A 20,172-nucleotide genomic window follows, 5' to 3' on the forward strand; every position below is an offset into this window, starting at 1 on the left:
GGCCAGCAATGAGTCCAGATCTAAATCCCATTGAACAACTGTGGAGAGATCTTAAAATTGCTGTTGGGAAAAGGCGCCCTTCCAATAAGAGAGACCTGGAGCAGTTTGCAAAAGAAGAGTGGTCCAACATTCTGTCTGAGAGGTGTAAGAAGCTTATTGATGGTTATAGGAAGCGACTGATTTCAGTTATTTTTTCCAAAGGGTCTGCAACCAAATATTAAGTTAAGGGTGCCAATAATTTTGTCCAGACCATTTTTGGAGTTTGGTGTGACATTATGTCCCATTTGCTTTTTTTCCTCTCTTTTTTTGGGTTAGTTCCAATACACACAAAGGGAATAAACATGTGTATAACAAAACATGTGTTACTGCAATCCTTTTCTGTGAGAAATACTTCATTTTCTTGAAAAATTTTAGGGGTGCCAACATTTACGGCCATGACTGTATATTTGTCTTCACTTACGTGTTACCTATATATTTCCATACTTTCCCCTTTTTTTCACCATGTATGTACACAATTCCATTATTTGTCTTATATACCATGACTTTTTCATATGCTTTTTTGTTTTATGCGGTATTAATTTAATTGTTGTTACATTGTATTTATTATCTAACCATTTTATTCCTTTTTTCATCTTACATTAATACTAACACTTATTATGTTTGTTTTTTAGGTATCAGGTATTTGTCATATTTTCGGAACGCATTGGTCTTCTTCCCTTCTTTCCCCCCCTCCCTACCCCCACTCTCTTCTTCACTCACCCATGTATATTTGCATGTCCACCAATATGTCTACTGCATGTATTTTATTATTTACACTAAGTATGTATTATACACTATCTTCATCCTCTCCCCCCTGTTCTTTCTTCCTTCCTTCCTCCCCCCTCCCTCGGTCCCTGATGTATGTATTTAATTTTTCACTTAAATGTATCCATTTATTCACAGTCCATACATTCCGGCTTCATGTATGTATTTGCCTCATTATTATTCCATCCACTAATCCATATATGCACCAGTTTATATATATTCATTTTTACATATCACCATGACCATTTTGGTGGAGATAACATCCACCTTTACCTCTAGTGCCCAATGCGCGCCCATGCGCACTGGCTACAATGGCAGCCATTTTCCCTTAGACATTTTTACATAAATTGCGGGCATCTCGCAATACTTCGCACATCACGCGCATGCGCAGTGGTTACGGCCATCTCCGCTGGAGATCTCAGAATGCCGGCAGGTGTGTATATGGAACCCGATTGGTTCAGTGTTATATATATATATATATATATATATATATATATCTACTGCGCTTATCCCTCACTATCTCACTCCTTGATAAAGCCCCTGGGCGAAATGCGTTGGAGATATGGAGCAGTGTGGTGGAGCCCTCTTTGTATGTATTACCCTACCAGTGTCACTGCTGCTATGCCCCTTGCACTAGCACTTTGTTTGCTTCATATTGTTACACCTGATTGTTTTTGCACTTAGCACTTTATTTTTCATGTGATTTGTTGCACATTCTTTTCGGTTGTCAAGCTGCTATTTAGGCTGACTTTACTTTTACCACGATTGTGTGTTCACACTTTTTATTCCCATACACGCTACCCCCCCCCTTCCCGCCCTTATCTGTTCATATGCAGCAGTGTTTTTAGTAAGCATAGAGGTCTATCAACTGGCCACATTTTACCAAGCAATTTACATGGGCTCCCCCTCCCACCCCTTGCAGGTTTTATAGATATGCATATATCATAAACTACATTATTTTATGCTGTGTTTTTATGTCTTTTTATTCTGTCCTTATGTGGAATATACAGGGTGGGCCATTTATATGGATACACTTTAATAAAATGGGAATGGCTGGGGATATTAACTTCCTGTTTGTGGCACATTAGTATATGTGAGGGGGGAAACTTTTCAAGATGGGTGGTGACCATCGCGGCCATTTTTAAGTCGGCCATTTTGAATCCAACTTTTGTTTTTTCAATAGGAAGAGGGTCATGTGACACATCAAACTTATTGGGAATTTTACAAGAAAAACAATGATGTTCTTGGTTTTAACATAACTTTATTCTTTCATGAGTTATTTACAAGTTTCTGAGCTGATAAAATGTGTTCAATGTGCTGCCCATTGTGTTGGATTGTCAATGCAACCCTCTTCTCCCACTCTTCACACACTGATAGCAACACCGCAGGAGAAATGCTAGCACATGCTTCCAGTATCTGTAGTTTCAGGTGCTGCACATCTCGTATCTTCACAGCATAGACAATTGCCTTCAGATGACCCCAAAGATAAAAGTCTAAGGGGGTCAGATCGGGAGACCTTGGGGGCCATTCAACTGGCCCACGATGACCACTTTTCCACTTTCCAGGAAACTGTTCATCTAGGAATGCTCGGACCTGGCATCCATAATGTGGTGGAGCACCATCTTGCTGGAAGAACTCAGGGAACGTGCCAGCTTCAGTACACAAAGAGGGAAACACATCATCATGTAGCAATTTCGCATATCCAGTGGCCTTGAGGTTTCCATTGATGAAGAATGGCCTCACAATCTTTGTACCCCATATACCACACCATACCATCAATTTTTGTGTTCCAACAGTCTTGGAGGGATCTATCCAATGTGGGTTAGTGTCAGACCAATAGCGGTGGTTTTGTTTGTTAACTTCATCATTCACATAAAAGTTTGCCTCATCACTGAACAAAACCTTCTGCGTAAACTGAGGGTCCTGTTCCAATTTTTGTTTTGCCCATTCTGCAGCACCTGAAACTATGGATACTGGAAGCCTGTGCTAGCATTTCTCCTGCGGTGTTGCTATCAGTGTGTGAAGAGTGGGAGAAGAGGGTTCCATTGACAATCCAACACAATGGGCAGCACATTGAACACATTTTATCATCATTTAGTTATCAGAAACTTGTAAATAACTCATGAAAGAATAAAGTTACGTTAAAACCAAGCACATCATTGTTTTTCATTGTTTTTTCTTTCTTCCCAAAAAGTTTGATGTGTCACATGACCCTCTTCCTATTATAAAAACAAAAGTTGGATTCAAAATGGCCGACTTAAAAATGGCCACCATGGTCACCACCCATCTTGAAAAGTTTCCCCCCTCACGTATACTAATGTGCCACAAACAGGAAGTTAATATCACCAACCCTTCCCATGCTATTAAGGTATATCCATATAAATCGCCCACCCTGTATTTAGAGATGAGTGAATCGAAGCTGACGAACTCGAATTTGTCACGAATTTCAGGAATATTCGATTCACAACGAATGCGAATATTGCGCAAATTGCTTCATTAAACTCCATTTACTGCTGTGTAGGCTCCAGGGCATCTAAAATGGTGGATCCACATGTCAGTACATGGGGCAAGGAACTCTGGGAAGGTGGGAAGGCAAGGTGGGAAGGCAAGTAGGCGGGATGACCCTGAATCACATGCAGGATGCAGCCTATCAGCAGCCAGTCACCCCTGTGATGTCACAGCCCTATATAATCGGCAGCCATCTTGCGGCCAGTCACTTCATTACAATACGCTGCAGAAATATCATAGCACGCAGGTCCTGTGTGTGTGTTACAGCAGAGAAAAGCGTAGTCCAGCAGTGTTTAACATCCTCCTAGTCACATCAGCGTTTTCATGGACAGAGAGCACTGTTTTTTCACTGAAAAGGATTTTTACTGCGGCTGCAGGCATTAACCTCCCAGTCACTTTCTTCAGCATTGTATTACAGAGAGGGGCAGAGAGCTGTGTGTTGCCTCATACATTTCAACAAGCTGCCTCCACTTCATAAACCTTAGCAGAGGAGGCAGGAATAATTTCCACCAAAAATCATCTGCTGGTTATACTAGTCTGTAGACAGTATATTACCCAGCAGTCCATTCCTAATAGTCTTTGACAGAGTGCAAAAAATCTTTTTTTGGCTGCAGCACTGTTGTGTGCTGCTGGTGTTTTACACAAATATGTTTTTTTAAGGGTACTGTAGCGCATTTTTGTGCCCTCATAAGTGTATACCACATACGTACATCTAAGTAGTGTACTATTTTGTACCTGTTAATCTGTCAAGGGTCTACATACTGTGAAAGGACAGACAAAAGTAATCCACGGCTGGTGTTTTACAAAAATACAGAGTTTTTAGGCGCATTGTAGCACATTTTTCTGCCCTCATAAGTGCATACTACATACGTACATCTAAGCAATGTCCTATTTTGTACCTGGTAATCTGTCAAGTGCCTACATACTGTGAAAGTACAGCCAAAAGTACTCACTGGCTGGTGTTTTACAAAAATACAGAGTTTTTAGGCATATTGTAGCGCATTTTTCTGTCCTCGTCAGTGCATACCGCATATGTACATCTAAGTAGTGTACTATTTTGTACCTGTTAATCTGTCAAGGGCCTACATGCTGTGAAAGGACAGCCAAAAGTAATCACTGGCTGGTGTTTTACAAAAATACAGGTTTTTTTTTTGTGTATTGTTGCGCATTTTGTTGCCCTTATACGGGCATACCACATACATACATCTAATAAGTTTATTATTTTGTACCTGTTAATCTGTCAAGGGCCTACATACTGTGAAAGTCCAGGCAAAATTACTCACCGGCTGGTGTTGCACTCAGATACTTTTAAAGTGTACTGTAGAGCATTTTTCTGCCCTCATCAGTGCATACCACATACCTACATCAAAGTAGAGTACAATTTTGTACCTGTTAATCTGTAAAGGGCCTAGATACTGTGAAAGGCCAGCCAAAAGTGAACACCTGCTGCTGTTCTAGACAAATACTGTTTTAAGCATAGTTGAGCGTATTGTACTTCCCTCATAACTGCATACCATGTACGTACATCTACGTGGTGTATTATTGTGTTCCTGTTAAAGTCTTAAGGGCAACTTTACTGTGAAAGGCCAGCCAAAAGTACACACCTGCTGCTGTTCTAGACAAATATTGTTTTAAGTGTAGTGGAGTGTATTGTACTCCCCTCATAAGTGCATACCACACCTACATCTACGTGCTGTACCATTTTGTTCCTGTTAAAGTCTTAATGGCCTAGTTACTGTGAAAGGCCAGCCAAAAGTACACACCTGTTCACACTGGTGTGGTGCTGTGAGGCGTCCATTGCTGCCGTGGCACTGTGTCTGTGGGGAGGTGTGGCCCAGGGACTGGTTTGAGTGGCATTGGGGGTGCTCTGCCAGTGGGTCGCTCCCTCTGTGGGCAATGGTGTTGCGGTGGTGGTGGTCACCGCCCTGTGCTACGCCATTTTATGCTAGGGACGTAAGGGACCCTTTCTAAATAAGTGGCCTTGACGTGGCGAGTGGTCTTGAACCTTTTGATCAAAATGTATACTAACAACCTGTTAGTTTTTGAATTCATGCTGAGAGGCAATTAGATCAAAATACAATATGTAGATGTGCGACCTTGTCTGTTTTCTCTACTTCTCTTTATTCACATTGTGTCTTCTATCCCCTCCTTTTTTTTGTTGCTTTCACTTGGTCTGCACTCTGCCCCACCCCCTCAGCCCAACCCTATATAAAGTAGCAGGTAGCTACACAGGGCCCTTTCATTTCTGGCAGCCTCCCAGTCTGACTGGGAGCACATGGTAAGTGAGCCTTTACACCTTTTTCCCACTGGTGTGGTGCTGCGCAGCATCCATTGCTGCCGTGGCACCGTGTCTGTGGGGAGGTGCAGCCCAGGGACTGGTTTGAGTGGCATTTGGGCCGCTCTGCCATTGGGTCATTCCCCCTGTGGACACTGGTGTTGCGGCGGTGGTGGTGGTGGTCGCCACTCAGTGCTACGCCATTTTATGCTAGGGACGTTAGGGACCCAATCTAAATAGGTGGCCTTGACGTGGCAAGTGGGCGTGTACCTTTTGATCAAAATGTATACTAACAACCTGTTAGTTTTTGAATTTATCCTGAGAAGCAATTAGATCAAAATACAAAATGTAGATGTGCGACCATATATGTTTTCTCTACTTGAATTCAAACACTGTTTTAAGCGTAGTGAAGCTTATTGTACTCCCCTCATATATGCACTAAGTATGTCAGGCAGAGAAGTCCCAGGATGTGCACAGAGGAGAGGCAGAGGCCTAAATCCTTCAGGCAGAGGTTGCAGAAGACTAGGGGAGAGTGGCAGCAGGTATCAGGTAGCGGTCATGTCTCGACCAGCAACCCATCTGCCGTCGTCGATTGGTTAACATGGTCATCCACTTCATCACAAGTGATATCTGACACCCCCAGTCAACAGTCGGTGGGTTCCTCAGACACAACCCTCAGTTGGCATGGCCGTGGAGCAGTCCCTGTCCTCCCATTGCCTGTGTCCTATGCTGTTCCTTCCCCTACAGAAGTATCTTATGCTGTGGGTTCAACTCCACTATTCACTGAGGACGTCCAATAGAGGACAGCAGCTACTGCCCAGCAAAGAAGTGGAGGATACATCTGCCGCTTCCTTCTCTAGGCGGGCAAATAGTGATGAGGAGAGTGACGTGGGAGGGGGTGTTGCCAGGGTTCAGGGTCCTGAAGCAGACACTGTTGAGGAACCTGAGGAGGACATCAGTGACGTGCAGACACTTGTTGATGATGATGAAGCCGATCGCAATTGGGAGCCAGGTGCAGAAGGGGCTTCATCATCATCAGGAGAAGAGAGTTGCAGGTTGCCCTTGAGGCAGCAGCTGAGACAGCAAGGCGGTAGCATAATTGACAGTCAGCGTGGTGGCAGGAGTAGAAATTATGGAGCCAAACGTGCCCGGGGGAGAGCACCTGCTTCGCAGCAGCCTACCTTCCCAGGAGGTAGTGGTACAGGGGTTCCTGGAGACGGCGGCAGTAGCAGTCAATTAGTGCGGTGTGGCTACTCGGCGGTGTGGCAGTTTTTCATCAAGCTTCCGGAGGAGGTTCACATAACCACATGCAAGATATTTTGGCAGAAGGTGAAGCGTGGCCAGGGTCTCAATGTTGGCACCATGACAGAGCCTGGAGGTGGTATCAGTATGAGGAGACCATATAGTGGCTGACTGACACAGCGTGGAGGTTTTGGCAGCATGAGGAGACCATATAGTGGCTGAATGACACAGTGTGGAGGATTTGGCAGCATGAGGAGACCATATAGTGGCTGAATGACACAGCGTGGAAGTGTTGGTAGCATGAGGAGACCATATAGTGGCTAAATGACACAGTGTGGAGGTTTTGGCAGCATGAGGAGACCATATAGTGGTTGAATGACACAGCTTGGATGAGGCTGAAGCATGAGGAGACCATATAGTGGCTGAATGACACAGCTTGGATGAGGCTGAAGCATGAGGAGACCATATAGTGGCTGAATGACACAGCGTGGAGGTGGCGGCAGCAGGAGTAGACCATGTAGTTGATGAATGACACAGCATGGAGGTGTTGGCAGCATGAGGAGACCATATAGTGGCTGAATGACACAGCATGGAGGTGGTGGCAGCATGAGGAGACCATGTAGTGGCTGAATGACACAGCGTGGAGGTATTGGCAGCATGAGGAGACCATATAATGGCTAAATGACACAGCGTGGAGGTGTTGGCAGCATGAGGTGACCACATAGTGGCTGAATGACACAGCGTGGAGTGTTGGCAGCATGAGGAGACCACATAGTGGCTGAATGGCACAGCCAGGAGTTGGCACCAGCATGAGTAGAGACTAGGCCTTCACAATCCCTAAGATTAAAAGATGAATTCAGAAATGTAAAATGAAGAATTTGGATAGCTAGTGCTACCTACCATAACAAAATTTTTATTCCCAGACCCAGGTCCAGCAGCGGTATCAGTAAACCATATATTGCCTGAATGACACAGCCTGGAGTCTACTGAAGCATGAGGAGACCCCATTGTTTCACAATCCCCCCCAAAAAACACAAGAATTTTTGAAATTTAAAATGAAGAATTTGGATAGCTGGTGCTACCTACCATAAGAAAATTTTATTCCCAGGCCCAGAAGCGGTATCAGTAAACCATATATTGCCTGAATGACACAGCCTGGAGTTGACTGAAGCATGAGGAGACCCCAGGGCTTCACAATCCCCAAGAAAAAACACAAGAATTTTTTAATTTAAAATGAAGAATTTGGATAGCTAGTCCATCCTACCATAACAAAATTTTTATTCCCAGACCCAGGCCCATCTGCGGTATCAGTAAACCATTATTGCCTGAATGACACAGCCTGGAGTTGACTGAAGCATGAGGAGACCCAAGGGCTTCACAATCCCCCCAAAAAACACAAGAATTTTTGAAATTTAAAATGAAGAATTTGGATAGCTGGTGCTACCTACCATAAGAAAATTTTATTCCCAGGCCCAGAAGCGGTATCAGTAAACCATATATTGCCTGAATGACACAGCCTGGAGTTGACTGAAGCATGAGGAGACCCCAGGGCTTCACAATCCCCAAGAAAAAACACAAGAATTTTTGAATTTTAAAAAGAATAATTTGGATAGCTAGTGCTACCTAGCATAACAACATTTTTAATCCCAGACCCAGGCCCAGCAGCGGTATTAGAAACCATATATTGTCTGAATGACACAGCCTGGAGTTGGCTGAAGTATGAGGAGACCATTGAAATGTATGATTTTTTTATTTAAATTTAAGAATTTGAAATTTAATTTAATGATTCTGAAATTTTACTTTTAACTCCCAAGTTTTAGTGTCCCGGACCCCGGCTGTGGGTACAAAGGGCCAAATCTAACAAGCCCCCTCAGGGCTCATGTGGCCATGAGAGATAGGCGCAATGTCTCCATTGCTCTGACCAGCCATTGTTTGCAACACTTTTCACCAAGGCAAACCATGTGAAGAACAGCGTGACACCGCCATGCCCTATACACATGGTATGCTGAAGGGCCACTGAGAGTCTGAGACTTGTCCGGGCAATGGAGGCTGAGGACATGGTGGAGGATGAGGAGGTGGAGTCGAACACTGTCACAGGACCAACAGGCTGACAGAGTGGAGCAGGAAGCAGCATGAGTACACAAGAAGGGTTCACAACCCCTAAAATAAAAGGTGAATATTAGGTAGTGCTACCATCTAAAAATTTAAGGCCCAAGCCCAGAAGCATCAGTAAGCCAAGTAGTTCCTGAAAGACACAGTCAGGAAAAGGCATCAGCAGAACACAAGAGGATTTCATAACCCCTAAGCTTGAAAGATCAATGTTGAAATCTCAATTAAGTATGTAAGTAAGCTAGTGCAAAACATCCATACATTTAAGGCCCAAGCCCTGAAGCATCAGTAAGCCAAGTAGTTCCTGAAAGACACAGGAGGAGTCAGGAGCAGGCATCAGAGGTACCTAAGAGGGTTTCATAACCCCTTACATTGAAATATCAATGTTGAAATTTCAATCAAGCATGTATTTAGCTTGTGCTAAACATCCCAAAATTTAAGGCCCAAGCCCAGAAGCATCAATAAGCCAAGTAGTTCCTGAAACACAGTCAGGAGCAGGCATCAGCAGTACCCAAGAGGCATTCATAACCCTATACATTGCACGATCAATTTTGAAATTTCAATTAAGCATGTATGTAGCTAGTGCAAACATCCAAAAATTAAAGGCCCAAGGCCAGAAGCATCAGTGAGGCAGGTAGTTCCTGAAAGAAACAGGATCAGTCAGGAGCAGGCATTTGCAGTACCCAAGAGGGTTCCATAACCCCTTACATTTAAAGATCAATGTTGAAATTTGCATTAAGCATGTATTTAGCTACTGCTAAACACCCAAAAATTAAAGGCCGAAGGCCAGAAGTATCAGTGAGGCAAGTAGTTCATGAAAGACACATGATCAGTTAAGAGCAGGCATTTGCAGTACCCAAGAGGGTTTCATAACTGCCTACATTTAAAGATCAATGTTGAAATGTGCATTAAGCATGTATTTAGCTACTGCTAAACATCCAAAAATTAAAGGCCGAAGGCCAGAAGCATCAGTGAGGCAAGTAGTTCCTGAAAGACACAGGATCAGTCAGGAGCAGGCATTCGCAGTACCCAAGAGGGTTTCATAACCCTAATTGATAACCCAAGAGGGTTTCAAAACCATAATTGTGAAGTGTTGGTGTAGCAGCATAGTCAATCTACTCTGAGGCATCTGGCATTGGTGGCTGGAAATCCTGGCTGATCCATGCCTGATTCATCTTCACAAAGGTCCGTCTCTCCATATTTTTCGTGGACAGACGAGTTCGCCGTGGGGTGACTATTGCCCTGGCCGCACTAAACACCCCCTCTGATGGCACACTACTGGCCGGGCAGGACAGCTTTTCCAGGGCAAACTGCTAGTAGCGGCCATAAATCAAGTTTGGGTGCCCAGAAGATCAGCGGATCTTCAAGGTTTGTTTGCATGGCCATGTCAAGGTATGCCACCACCTGCTGGTTCAGGTCCAGCTCCATGTCTACCTCTTGTTGATGAGTTGCTCCACTATGCGGGTGAAGAAAGGTACTCATCAGCGACTGTAGACTAAGGCTGTTGATAATGGAGCTGCTCCTGCTCTGGCAACCCTTCCCCTCCCCAGCAGCCTTGGCAGTGGAAGGTGAGCGCAGAGGGCCCCCCGAGTCAGACCTGCGAGTGGATGGACCATGTTGCCAATAGGCATCGGCCAACTGACTACATAGGATCTCTCTGTAGTAGTTCAGTTTGTCCTCCCTCTTAGTTGGTGTAAAAAAGGCTCCCATTCTGTGATGTTAGCGAGGGTCCAATAAGGTGAAGAGCCAGAAGTCATCCCGCTGACGAATTTTGAAAATTCGGGGGTCACTACTCAAGCAACTGAGCATGCATCGTGCCATTTGCACCAGTGACTCGGAGGGACTCCCTGCCTCCATCTCCACTGCATACTGCCACGGTGTGTCTAGGTCCTCTGTCTCACCTTCCTCATAATAACCCTCTAGCTCCTCTAGCTGCTCCTGCTCCTCCTCTCGTCCGATGACTAGAAACACCGCCCATCTCATCCAACCTAAACTGTGCTCCGCTCTGCCCCTCATCTTCCTCCTCCAGTTCAGCCCCCACAGGGCTCATGTAGCACAATGTCTCCATTGCCGTGACCAGCCATCGTTTCAATCATTTGTTGTAGGCAATGTAGGAGTGAAATGATGTCGTTCATCCCGTAATCCAGGCGACTTACAAATAATGTGGATTCCTCAAAGGGCCTCAGCAAACGGCAGGTGTCACGTATGAGCTGCCACTGGTTCACATTGAAGTTACACAGGGGAGTACCCCTATCTGCTTGGATCATCAAGAAATCGGTGATGGCTTTTCTTGGTTCGTATAGTCTGTCCAACATGTGGAGGGTGGAATACCAACGTGTGGCAACGTCACAAATCAGACTATGTTGTGGGATACCATTCTGATGCTGCAGCTCAAGGAGGGTGTGCTTTGCGGTGTACCAGTGGCTTAAGTGCATGCGCAGTTTCCTTCCCATTGTTAGGATGTCTTGCAAATGGGGTGAAGACTTCAAGAAGTGCTTGACAACCAGATTGAACACGTGTGCCATGCAGGGCGCATGTTTCACACTTCTTGTCGCAGTACGGACACGATGTTCTTCCAGTTGTCGGTCACCATGGTTCCCATTTCCAGATTTCGTGGATTAAGCCATACACCGATTTCTTGATGAATGAATTTTAGCAGTTCCTCCCCTGTGTGACTCCGTTCGCCAAGGCAAACCATGTGAAGAACAGCGTGATACCGCCGTGCCCTACACACATGGTACGATGAAGGGCCACTGAGATTTGTACGTGCAGTGGAGGCCGAGGACACGGTGGAGCATGAGGAGGCGGAGTCGCACACTGTCACAGGACCAACTTCCTGAGAGCGAGAGTGTGGAGGAGGAAGCGATGTGACACCTCCAAGTTGCTGTTGTGGCTATGCAGGAACCACATTTACCCAGTATGCCATTAAAGACATGTACTGTCCCTGCCCGTAGTTACAGCTCCATACATCGGCGCTGCCGTGCACTTTTGAACACACCGACAGGCTCAAGGACTGGACCACCTTCTCTTGTACAAAATTATGCAGGGCTGGTACTGCCTTCTTCGCAAAGAAATGACGGTTTGGCACTCTCCACCTCGGTTCGGCACAAGCCATCAATTCTCTGAAAGGTGCAGAGTCCACCACTTGAAAAAGGAGGGACTGCAACACCAGCAACTTAGACAGGAGCACATTCAACTTCTGCGCCGTTGGATGAGTGGGCGCATACTGTTGTCTCTTTGCGGAATTGTTGGCGGAATGGCTGACTAAAAGTGGGAGAAGCAGGAGCATCTGGAGCGACAGAAGGAGGGTATGACACACAGCTCCCTTCAGTTGAGGTGGTGGAGCCTTGGCTGGCTGAAGGAGGGAGTGGCTGGCCACTGGGTGATGCAGCAGGCTGGACCACTACATCGGAGCCACAGTTCTCCCAGACTGCTTTATTGTGGTGAAGCATGTGTTGATGCAGGGCCGTGGTGCTGACATTGGGACCCTGGCCACACTTCACCTTCTGCCGACATATCTTGCATGTGGCTATGTGAACCTCCTCCGGATGCCTGATGAAAAACTGCCACACCGCCGAGTAGCTAATTTTCCCACCTACAGTCCACACTAATTGACTGCTACTGGCACCGTCTTCAGGAACCCCTGTTTCACTACCTCCCGGAAAGGTAGACTGCCTTCAAGCAGGTGGTCTCCCCCGGGCATGTTTGGCTCCAGAATTTCCACTTTTGCCACCATGTTGACTGCCAACCATGCTACCGCCTTGCTGGCTCAGCTGCTGCCTCAAGGGCAACCTGCAACTCTCTTCTCCTGATGATGATGAAGCCCCTTCTGCATCTGGCTCCCAATTGCGATCTGCTTCATCATCATCAAGGAGTGTCTGCACGTCACTGATGTCCTCCTCAGATTCCTCAACAGTGTCTGCTTCAGGACCCTGAACCCTGGCAAAATCGCCTCCTACGTCACTCTCCTCATCACTACTTGCCCGCTTAGCAGAGCAAGCGGCGCATGTCTCCTCCCTTTCTTGGCTGTCCAGTAGCTGCTGACTGTCCTCTATTAGAGCTTAACCCACAGCATAAGATACTTCTGTAGGGGAGGGAACAGCATAGGACAGAGGCAATTGGAGGACAGGGACTGCTCCACGGCCATGCCAACTGAGGGTTGTGTCTGAGGAACCCACCGACTGTTGACTGGGGGTGTCAGATGTCACTTGTGATGAATTGGATGACCGTGTTAACCAATCGACGACGGCAGATGGATTGCTGGTTAAGACACGACCGCTAGCTGATAACGGGAGCTCAGGCCTCTCGCTGTGACTCCTGCTGCCACTCGCCCGTAGTCTGCTACGACCTCTGCCTGAAGTATTTAGGCCTCTGTCACTCCTCTGTGCACATCCTGGCACTTCTCTGCCTGACATACTTAGCGCGTATATGAGGGTATTACAATACGCTTCACTACTCTTTAAACAGTATTTGTCTGGAACAGCAGCAGGTGATTACTTTTGGCTGTCCTTTCACAGTATGTAGGCCCTTGACAGATTAATAGGTACAAAATGATACACTACTTAGATGTACATATATGGTATGCACGTATGAGGGAAAAAATGGTATCACAAAAATGGTACCAATAAAAAAAAGTACAGCTTGTCCCGCAAAAAATAAGCCCTCCCATAATGGCTTTGGACAAAAAAAAAAAAAAGAAAAAGTTATGGCTGTCAGAACATGACGGCACAAAAAAAGGGGAAAAAAGGATTTTGCTGGGAAAAAGAATATAAAAAAAAAAGCTATATAAATTGGGTATCGCCATAATCGTAACGACCCACAGAATAAAAATAAAATAATTTTTACCATACAGTGAATTCCAGAAAAAAACAATTTAAAAAGTCGCTAGAAATTTTCCAATTTTTCCCAATATTTTGGAGTTTTTTACAAAAAATGCTGCATGAATAAACTGAGATTTACCACTAATATAAAGTACAATAGAAACATAATGTAGAGAAATGACTGTGCACTCACCATAAATCTTGCAGCTGTAAAAGTCTTTCTTGCTTGACACGCAAATACAGGATTGGTACAAATGGATCCAGGCAGTGACAAGCGGGCGTAGCGTTCAAAGGGCAACGGACCGTGTCGCTCACCTGAGCTTCATCAGGTCCCTCCTGAGAACACTGCCCAGTTCCATTTGTACCGATCCTGTATTTGCATGTCAAGCAATAAAGACTTTTACAGCAGCAAGATTTATGGTGAGAGTGTGGTAATTTCTCTTTGTTCTGTTCATGCCATAGACTTTATCTTTATGACTTTAACGCACCACTGAACAGAGCACTTCACATATAGGACGGTATCTAGCTGTCAAAAGCCAAGGCTCGGGAGTATCAGTTAACAGATAGCTGTGCACAACATTCATGCTATATAGTACTTCTTACCTTATAAAGTACAATGTCATGAAAAAACAAACTCAGAATCATGTCGCTAAGTAAAAGCATGTCAGAGGTATTACCACTTACAGAGACACATGCAAGATTTGAAAAATTGGGTTCAGTAATGTTAGAAATGTCAGAATCAAGAAAACAATTATCTACGATGGAGAAATTATCATGCCAGGCTTTTATATGAAAAGTGGATTATTTTTTAACTAAATATGACACTTATATATACATAGATATAGTATATCTTACTACAATGATTAGTTTATATACTATTTAGGAGTTTTCTTAGGAATGGTAGAGGTTAATGTCAGGATAATCCCATCTCACCATCTCAGGCCTAGTCAGTCCATACAAAATAATGGATTCATCTTGCTTCCTTGTCTAAGATGGCCGCCTCCTTCTCCCATCTGGTCAGTTGTCCTAGCGTCTTCATCCACGCCTCCTCCAGGTTGGCCTGGTCTCCTGGGCTTCCTTCCACCGTGCACTCCCGTTGGCTTTCTCTGGAGCCACTTATGCTCAGATGATGGGTGAGAATGCCCTGGAAGGGATAGAATAGGACTGGAGGGGCACATGACAGGGGAATTATGCAGCAGGGATAGGGTTAAATGGAGTTGAGCAGGAAGCTGTTAGAGGAAAGGGAGGAGTTAAGAAGGGGGATATAGGGAAGGAATAGGAAGTTAGGGTCAGTCGGGACGCAGGAAGGAAAGTGTACAGTGCTCCCTACCTGACCTGTGATGGAGGAGATTCTGCGGAGGGTGAGAGAGGAGGCGCTGCTTCGTGGGCCCCAGTGGTTTGCGGAGCAGTTCCCCGCTTACGCTGCTCCGATGGTGCTGCCGGTGGCGGAGCCCGGGTCCCGGTCTAGCGGCCGGCGCTCTCGTCCGCCTGCGCGCTTGTCCCCTGACACCTCTCCTTCTGCGCGGCGATGGCGGGTGAGCCCTTCGGCCGCTGCCGCTGGTGGGAGGACCGGGGAGGCCAGTGGTGTGCGGCCTGAGGGTTCGCCTGCCGCGCTTGCCGGTGCGGCAGGGCGGAATGCGGGGCGTGCTGGCGGTGCGCCCCGGGCTCGTCGGAGGGAGCGTGAATCGGCGGCCTGCTCCCCGGAGGTTCCGGTGGCGAGGGAGCAGGCCAGAGGACGGAGGACGGCGCGTGCCCTGACTGACCCCGCCCCTCAGCCGGAGGGGCGGGCCTCGGCTGGCCTGGTGGTGACACAGGCCGAAGTTCATCGTGCGCCTGCGGCCTCTTCCTTGGGAGGAGGTCGGCGGGCTCCAAGAGTGCGTCCGGCTGCGGCTGCGGCGGGGGGGGCTGCAGTGTGTGGAGGTGAGGAGATCAGCCCCGCCCCTAGTGATGCCAGCGACGACGACCTGCTGCTGGCGGAGGTGCCGGTTCTTCCTCTGGATCCGCTGGCCAATCCCCTGCTCCCCTTCGGGGTTGTAGCGGGCGCGGGTGGTAGCGGGGTCTGGAGGCCCGAGGGTGCTGAAGTTGCTGCTGGTGGAGATTCGTCCGGTGATGCTGCTATCCACGCGGGCAGGGTTCCCCTGGCTCCTCCTCCTGTTGTTGCCGTGAGTCAAGTCCAGGAGATCCGGAGTCGTCCTGCAGCTGGAGCTACGGCCGCTGGTTCGGTGCCGGTGAGGTCCGGTGAGTACACCAATGTCTCCAGTTCGGCGGGTTTGGGGGTGGGGGCGGGTGGGTTGGGGGGATTGCAGTTTTTTGTTGATGGGTTGCATGCTTTGTTGCGGGGTAGCGGGTTGTACGTGGGTGGGTCGCCGTTACCTGTGTGGGGCGCAGCTGAGGGACCTGGGGGGCAGGTGGCTCCGGGGGTGGCGCTGGGGGTGGCTTCTGGGGGTGGCGCGGGGGTTCAGCAGGTGGGGACTCCCCCGGTGGTAGCGGCTTCGGGGTCCGGTGGGGGGGTTCGTTTGGCGGATGCGGCTAGGGGGGAGGTTTATTTGTGCTTTGAGGGCCCCTTAGGCGCGCACCTCAGGGCCGAAGTGAGGGAGAAAATTTGGAAGCGGGAGTACGTGGATATTTTTTCGCTACTCCCGCTCGAAAAATTTAACCTGGATAGAGTGCGTCTGGATGAGTCGAAACGGTTGGAGAAGGTGGAGGAGGAGGAGCGTCGGCGGTACCGGCTGATACCGCGGACTTTCTCGAATTGGCTTCAGGCCTTCGCAATTTTGGCCTGTGTGGTGGGGGAAAAGTCGCCGGAGCATTGCTCCGGTCTCTTTTGTTATATGGATGCGGTGGGGGAGGCGTACAGGGTGTACGGGGGTTCGGCGTGGCTTCGGTACGACGAACAATTTCGTCAGCGTATGGCGGTGCGTTCTGACCTGCGGTGGGACCATAAAGATATTGGGCTGTGGATGCGGCTGATGGCCGCTCCGCGTGGGGGGGGGTGGCTTGCAGTCCTTTCGGGACGGCGCAGGGGGGGCTGGTTCTGGGTCTGGGCGGTCGGCGGGGGCCGGAAAAGGAGTGTGTTGGCAATTCAATGAAGGGAATTGCAAGTTCGGCGCTGAGTGCCGGTTTAAACACGAATGTTCGGGCTGCGGCGTGGGAGGACACGGGCTGTCGCGCTGTTTCCGGCGGGGAAGAGGGAGACTGGGAGAGGTTGACGTGAAGAGGGGCGACCCCGGTGCAGGTGGGAAGGATGGCACCTTTCCTCGCCAGGTACCCAAATAGGGTTGTGGCGGAATTTTTGCGGTCTGGGTTTACGGAGGGTTTTCGTATTCCCTTCGAGGGGATGGGGTCCGGTAATGGGGCAGTTCGGAATCTGGTTTCGGCGTTGGCCCGCGCGGATTTAGTTGAGGAAAAGTTGTTGAAGGAGGTGTCGTTGGGTCGGATGGCTGGACCGTTCGAGTCGCCTCCGTTAATGGGCTTGCGGGTCTCCCCATTGGGCTTGGTCCCTAAGAAAGAACCCAACAAGTTTCGCCTTATTCATCACCTCTCCCATCCAGTTGGGGGGTCGGTGAATGATGGCATTGACCCGGCGCTTTGCGCTGTGTCTTACACCTCGTTTGATGCGGCGCTGGTGTGGGTCCGGAAGTACGGCAGGGGGGCGTTGTTGGCTAAGACGGATATTGAGGCGGCGTTTCGTCTTTTGCCGGTACACCCGGACAGCTTTGCGTTGTTGGGGTGCTGTTTGGGGGGTCGGTTTTTTGTGGATTTGTGTTTACCTATGGGCTGCTCTGTTTCCTGTGCGTTTTTCGAGCAGTTTAGTTCCTTTTTGGAGTGGGTGGTGCGGAGTGAGTCAGGTTTGGAGTCGGTTCTACATTACCTGGACGACTTCCTTTTTTTGGGCCCGGCTGGGTCTAGGGTATGTGCGATTTTGCTGCGGGAAATGGAGCGGGTGTCGGGTTGGTTTGGCGTCCCGTTGGCGCCTGAAAAGACGGAAGGCCCGTCTACCTCGGTTAAATTTTTGGGCATAGTGATCGACACGGTAGCCATGGAGTGTCGGCTGCCCGAGGATAAGCTGGGAGAACTGAGGGAGGCGGTGGGGAGGGCATGTCGGGTTCGCAAGTTGCAACTGCGGGAGGTCCAATCTTTGTTGGGCCGTCTCAATTTTGCGTGCCGGATCATGCCTATGGGGCGTGTTTTTTGCAGGCGTCTCGCTGCGGCTACGGCGGGTGTCTCGCGGCCTAACCACTATGTGCGGCTGTCGGCTGGGTTGCGGGCGGACCTGGGGGTGTGGCAGGATTTTCTGAGTCGGTATAATGGCCGTTCGGTGGTGATGGGGAAGCCGGTGTCGAGTGTGGATTTGGACTTGTATACCGATGCGGCAGGGGGCTGCGGGTTTGGGGCTTTTCTTCAGGGTCAGTGGTGCGTGGGGCAATGGCCGGGTGAGTGGCAGGAGGCGGGGTTGACGAAAAACCTTGCATTCCTGGAGCTGTTCCCGATTGTGGTGGCGGTGTTTGTGTGGGGTGAGATGTTTCGCAATCGGAAGGTGTGTTTCCATTGTGATAACATGGGGGTGGTCTTGGCCATTAACAACCAGACGGCGAGTTCTCCGCCCGTGGTTACGTTGCTGCGGCATTTGGTGTTAAGGGTGTTGGAACTTAATTCACAAGTGGTGGCGTTGCATGTACCGGGGGTGGATAATGCGGTTTAAAGTTCGGGGTTTGCCGGATGTTTCTAAGTCGTTTTTGGTGCGGCAGACGTTGAGAGGGTTTCGGAAAGGGGCGGTGTCCAGGGATGTGAGGCGCCCAGTGACTTTTCCGCTTTTGTGTCAGTTGGGGGTGGCGTTGGGGGAGATATGTTTTTCGGATTATGAGTGTCGCTTGTTTCGGCTGGCGTTTGCGTTGGCGTTTTTTGGGGCGTTTCGTATTTCGGAACTGGTGGCGCCTAGTAAGCGGCGTGTTGGGGGTTTGCTTTTTTCCGATGTGAGTCTGGCTGATGGGGTGTTACGATGTTTTTTGCGCTATTCTAAGACGGATCAGGTGGGTCGTGGGGCGACTGTGTGTTTGGCGGCTTTGCGGGGTTCGGATATGTGTCCGGTTTTTTGTTATGCCGCATTTTTGGAAGTTCGGACGAGGGTTGTGGGTCCTCTATTGGTGCATGCGGACGGGGGGTTCTTGTCGCGTTTTCAATTTGTTGGGGGTTTTCGGAAATGTTTGAAGATGGTGGGTTGCGGTGCGAGGGAGTATAGCTCTCATTCGTTCCGCATCGGGGCAGCCACCGAGGCGTCTCGGTGGGGCTTGGGGCCTGACGTCATTCGGCGGATCGGGAGGTGGGAGTCGGAGAGGTTTCAACTGTATGTTCGTCCTCATTTGGTGTGAGTGCTGTGTGTTTTGGGAGTGCGGTTGGTAGTTTGTTCTTGTTGTTTTTGTCTTTCAGGTGCTGGCCCGGGACTGATTTGGATTGTCGGCCACTCATATGTGGTGAGGGGCGGGGTGAGGGCTGGTGTTCGCCCGGCGGGCCGCCAGTTGGGCTTGGAGAGTTCGGCAGGACAGGTGCATTGGTTGGGGAAGGGGGGAATGAGGTGGGCGGAGCTGTTGGCCAGGGTTCAGTTCTTTGTCCATTTGGATAGGGCCCCCGATGTCCTGGTTATACACCTGGGTGGGAATGATTTGGGTGTGCGGAGATCGCGCGATCTGATCAGGGACATCAAGATGGACTTGTTCAGGTTGTGGTCGTCCTTTCCTGGCCTGATTGTTGTGTGGTCCGAGATGGTGGCTAGGCGCAAGTGGAGGCAGGCTCGTTCGGTGGTGGCTTTAAATAGGGCTCGGATTAAGGTTAATAAGGTTATTAGCAAATTCGTGGCCCGGAATGGGGGACTGGTGGTGCGACATCGGGAATTGGAGGGGGGCCCTTTGGAGTTCATGGCTGAGGATGGGGTCCACCTCAATGTTTTGGGAATGGATCTATGGATTTTGGAGATTCGAGAGGTAGTGGAAAGAGCCCTTAGTTTGTGGAGGAACGGTGACTAGTGAGGTGTCACTTGTCGCCGTTGTGGCGGTGGCAGGAGAGAGACCTGGAGGTACATGTGGATGGCATGGAGGTGATGGGATACAGTGTGGAGGTGGGCTGGGAGCGGTTCCCAGCCCGATGGAGAAATTCTTCAAGGGGACATGGGTCCCAGGATGGTCGGGGGGCCTCACAAAACGGTGCTCCTGTGCAGGTGCTCACGGCTAGGAGTAAGGGAGGCCCCATTCTAGTTTGGGCTCGGTAACAGTGCCTTCAGGTCCTCCTCCTCATGTATTAGGGACATGTTAACTTATGTTAAATTATGTTTAAGGATGTTTATACAATGTTTATGTATGATGTTCATACTATAGTTGCATTACAACGTTTTAATTGTGTTATTTAATAAAGGGGCTGCTG

General features: G+C 48.7%; 1 protein-coding gene and 1 long non-coding RNA gene across 2 annotated transcripts in view; one reads left to right on the plus strand and one right to left on the minus strand.

Moving 5' to 3' along the window:
- Nucleotides 1–14,786, minus strand: part of LOC130283961 (hemoglobin subunit beta-2-like) — a 47,929-nt gene extending 33,143 nt beyond the window's left edge. The window contains exon 1 of the mRNA XM_056533769.1: nucleotides 14,692–14,786. Coding sequence (XP_056389744.1) covers nucleotides 14,692–14,694 — 3 coding nt within the window. The 5' untranslated portion in view covers nucleotides 14,695–14,786. The remainder of the gene's footprint in view (nucleotides 1–14,691) is intronic.
- LOC130283963 (uncharacterized) overlaps nucleotides 1–20,172 on the plus strand; it is a 57,185-nt gene that overhangs the window by 31,243 nt on the left and 5,770 nt on the right. The window lies entirely within an intron of this gene.

This window comes from Hyla sarda, chromosome 8 (genome assembly GCF_029499605.1).
Source record: "Hyla sarda isolate aHylSar1 chromosome 8, aHylSar1.hap1, whole genome shotgun sequence".
NCBI classification, from domain to species: domain Eukaryota; kingdom Metazoa; phylum Chordata; class Amphibia; order Anura; family Hylidae; genus Hyla; species Hyla sarda.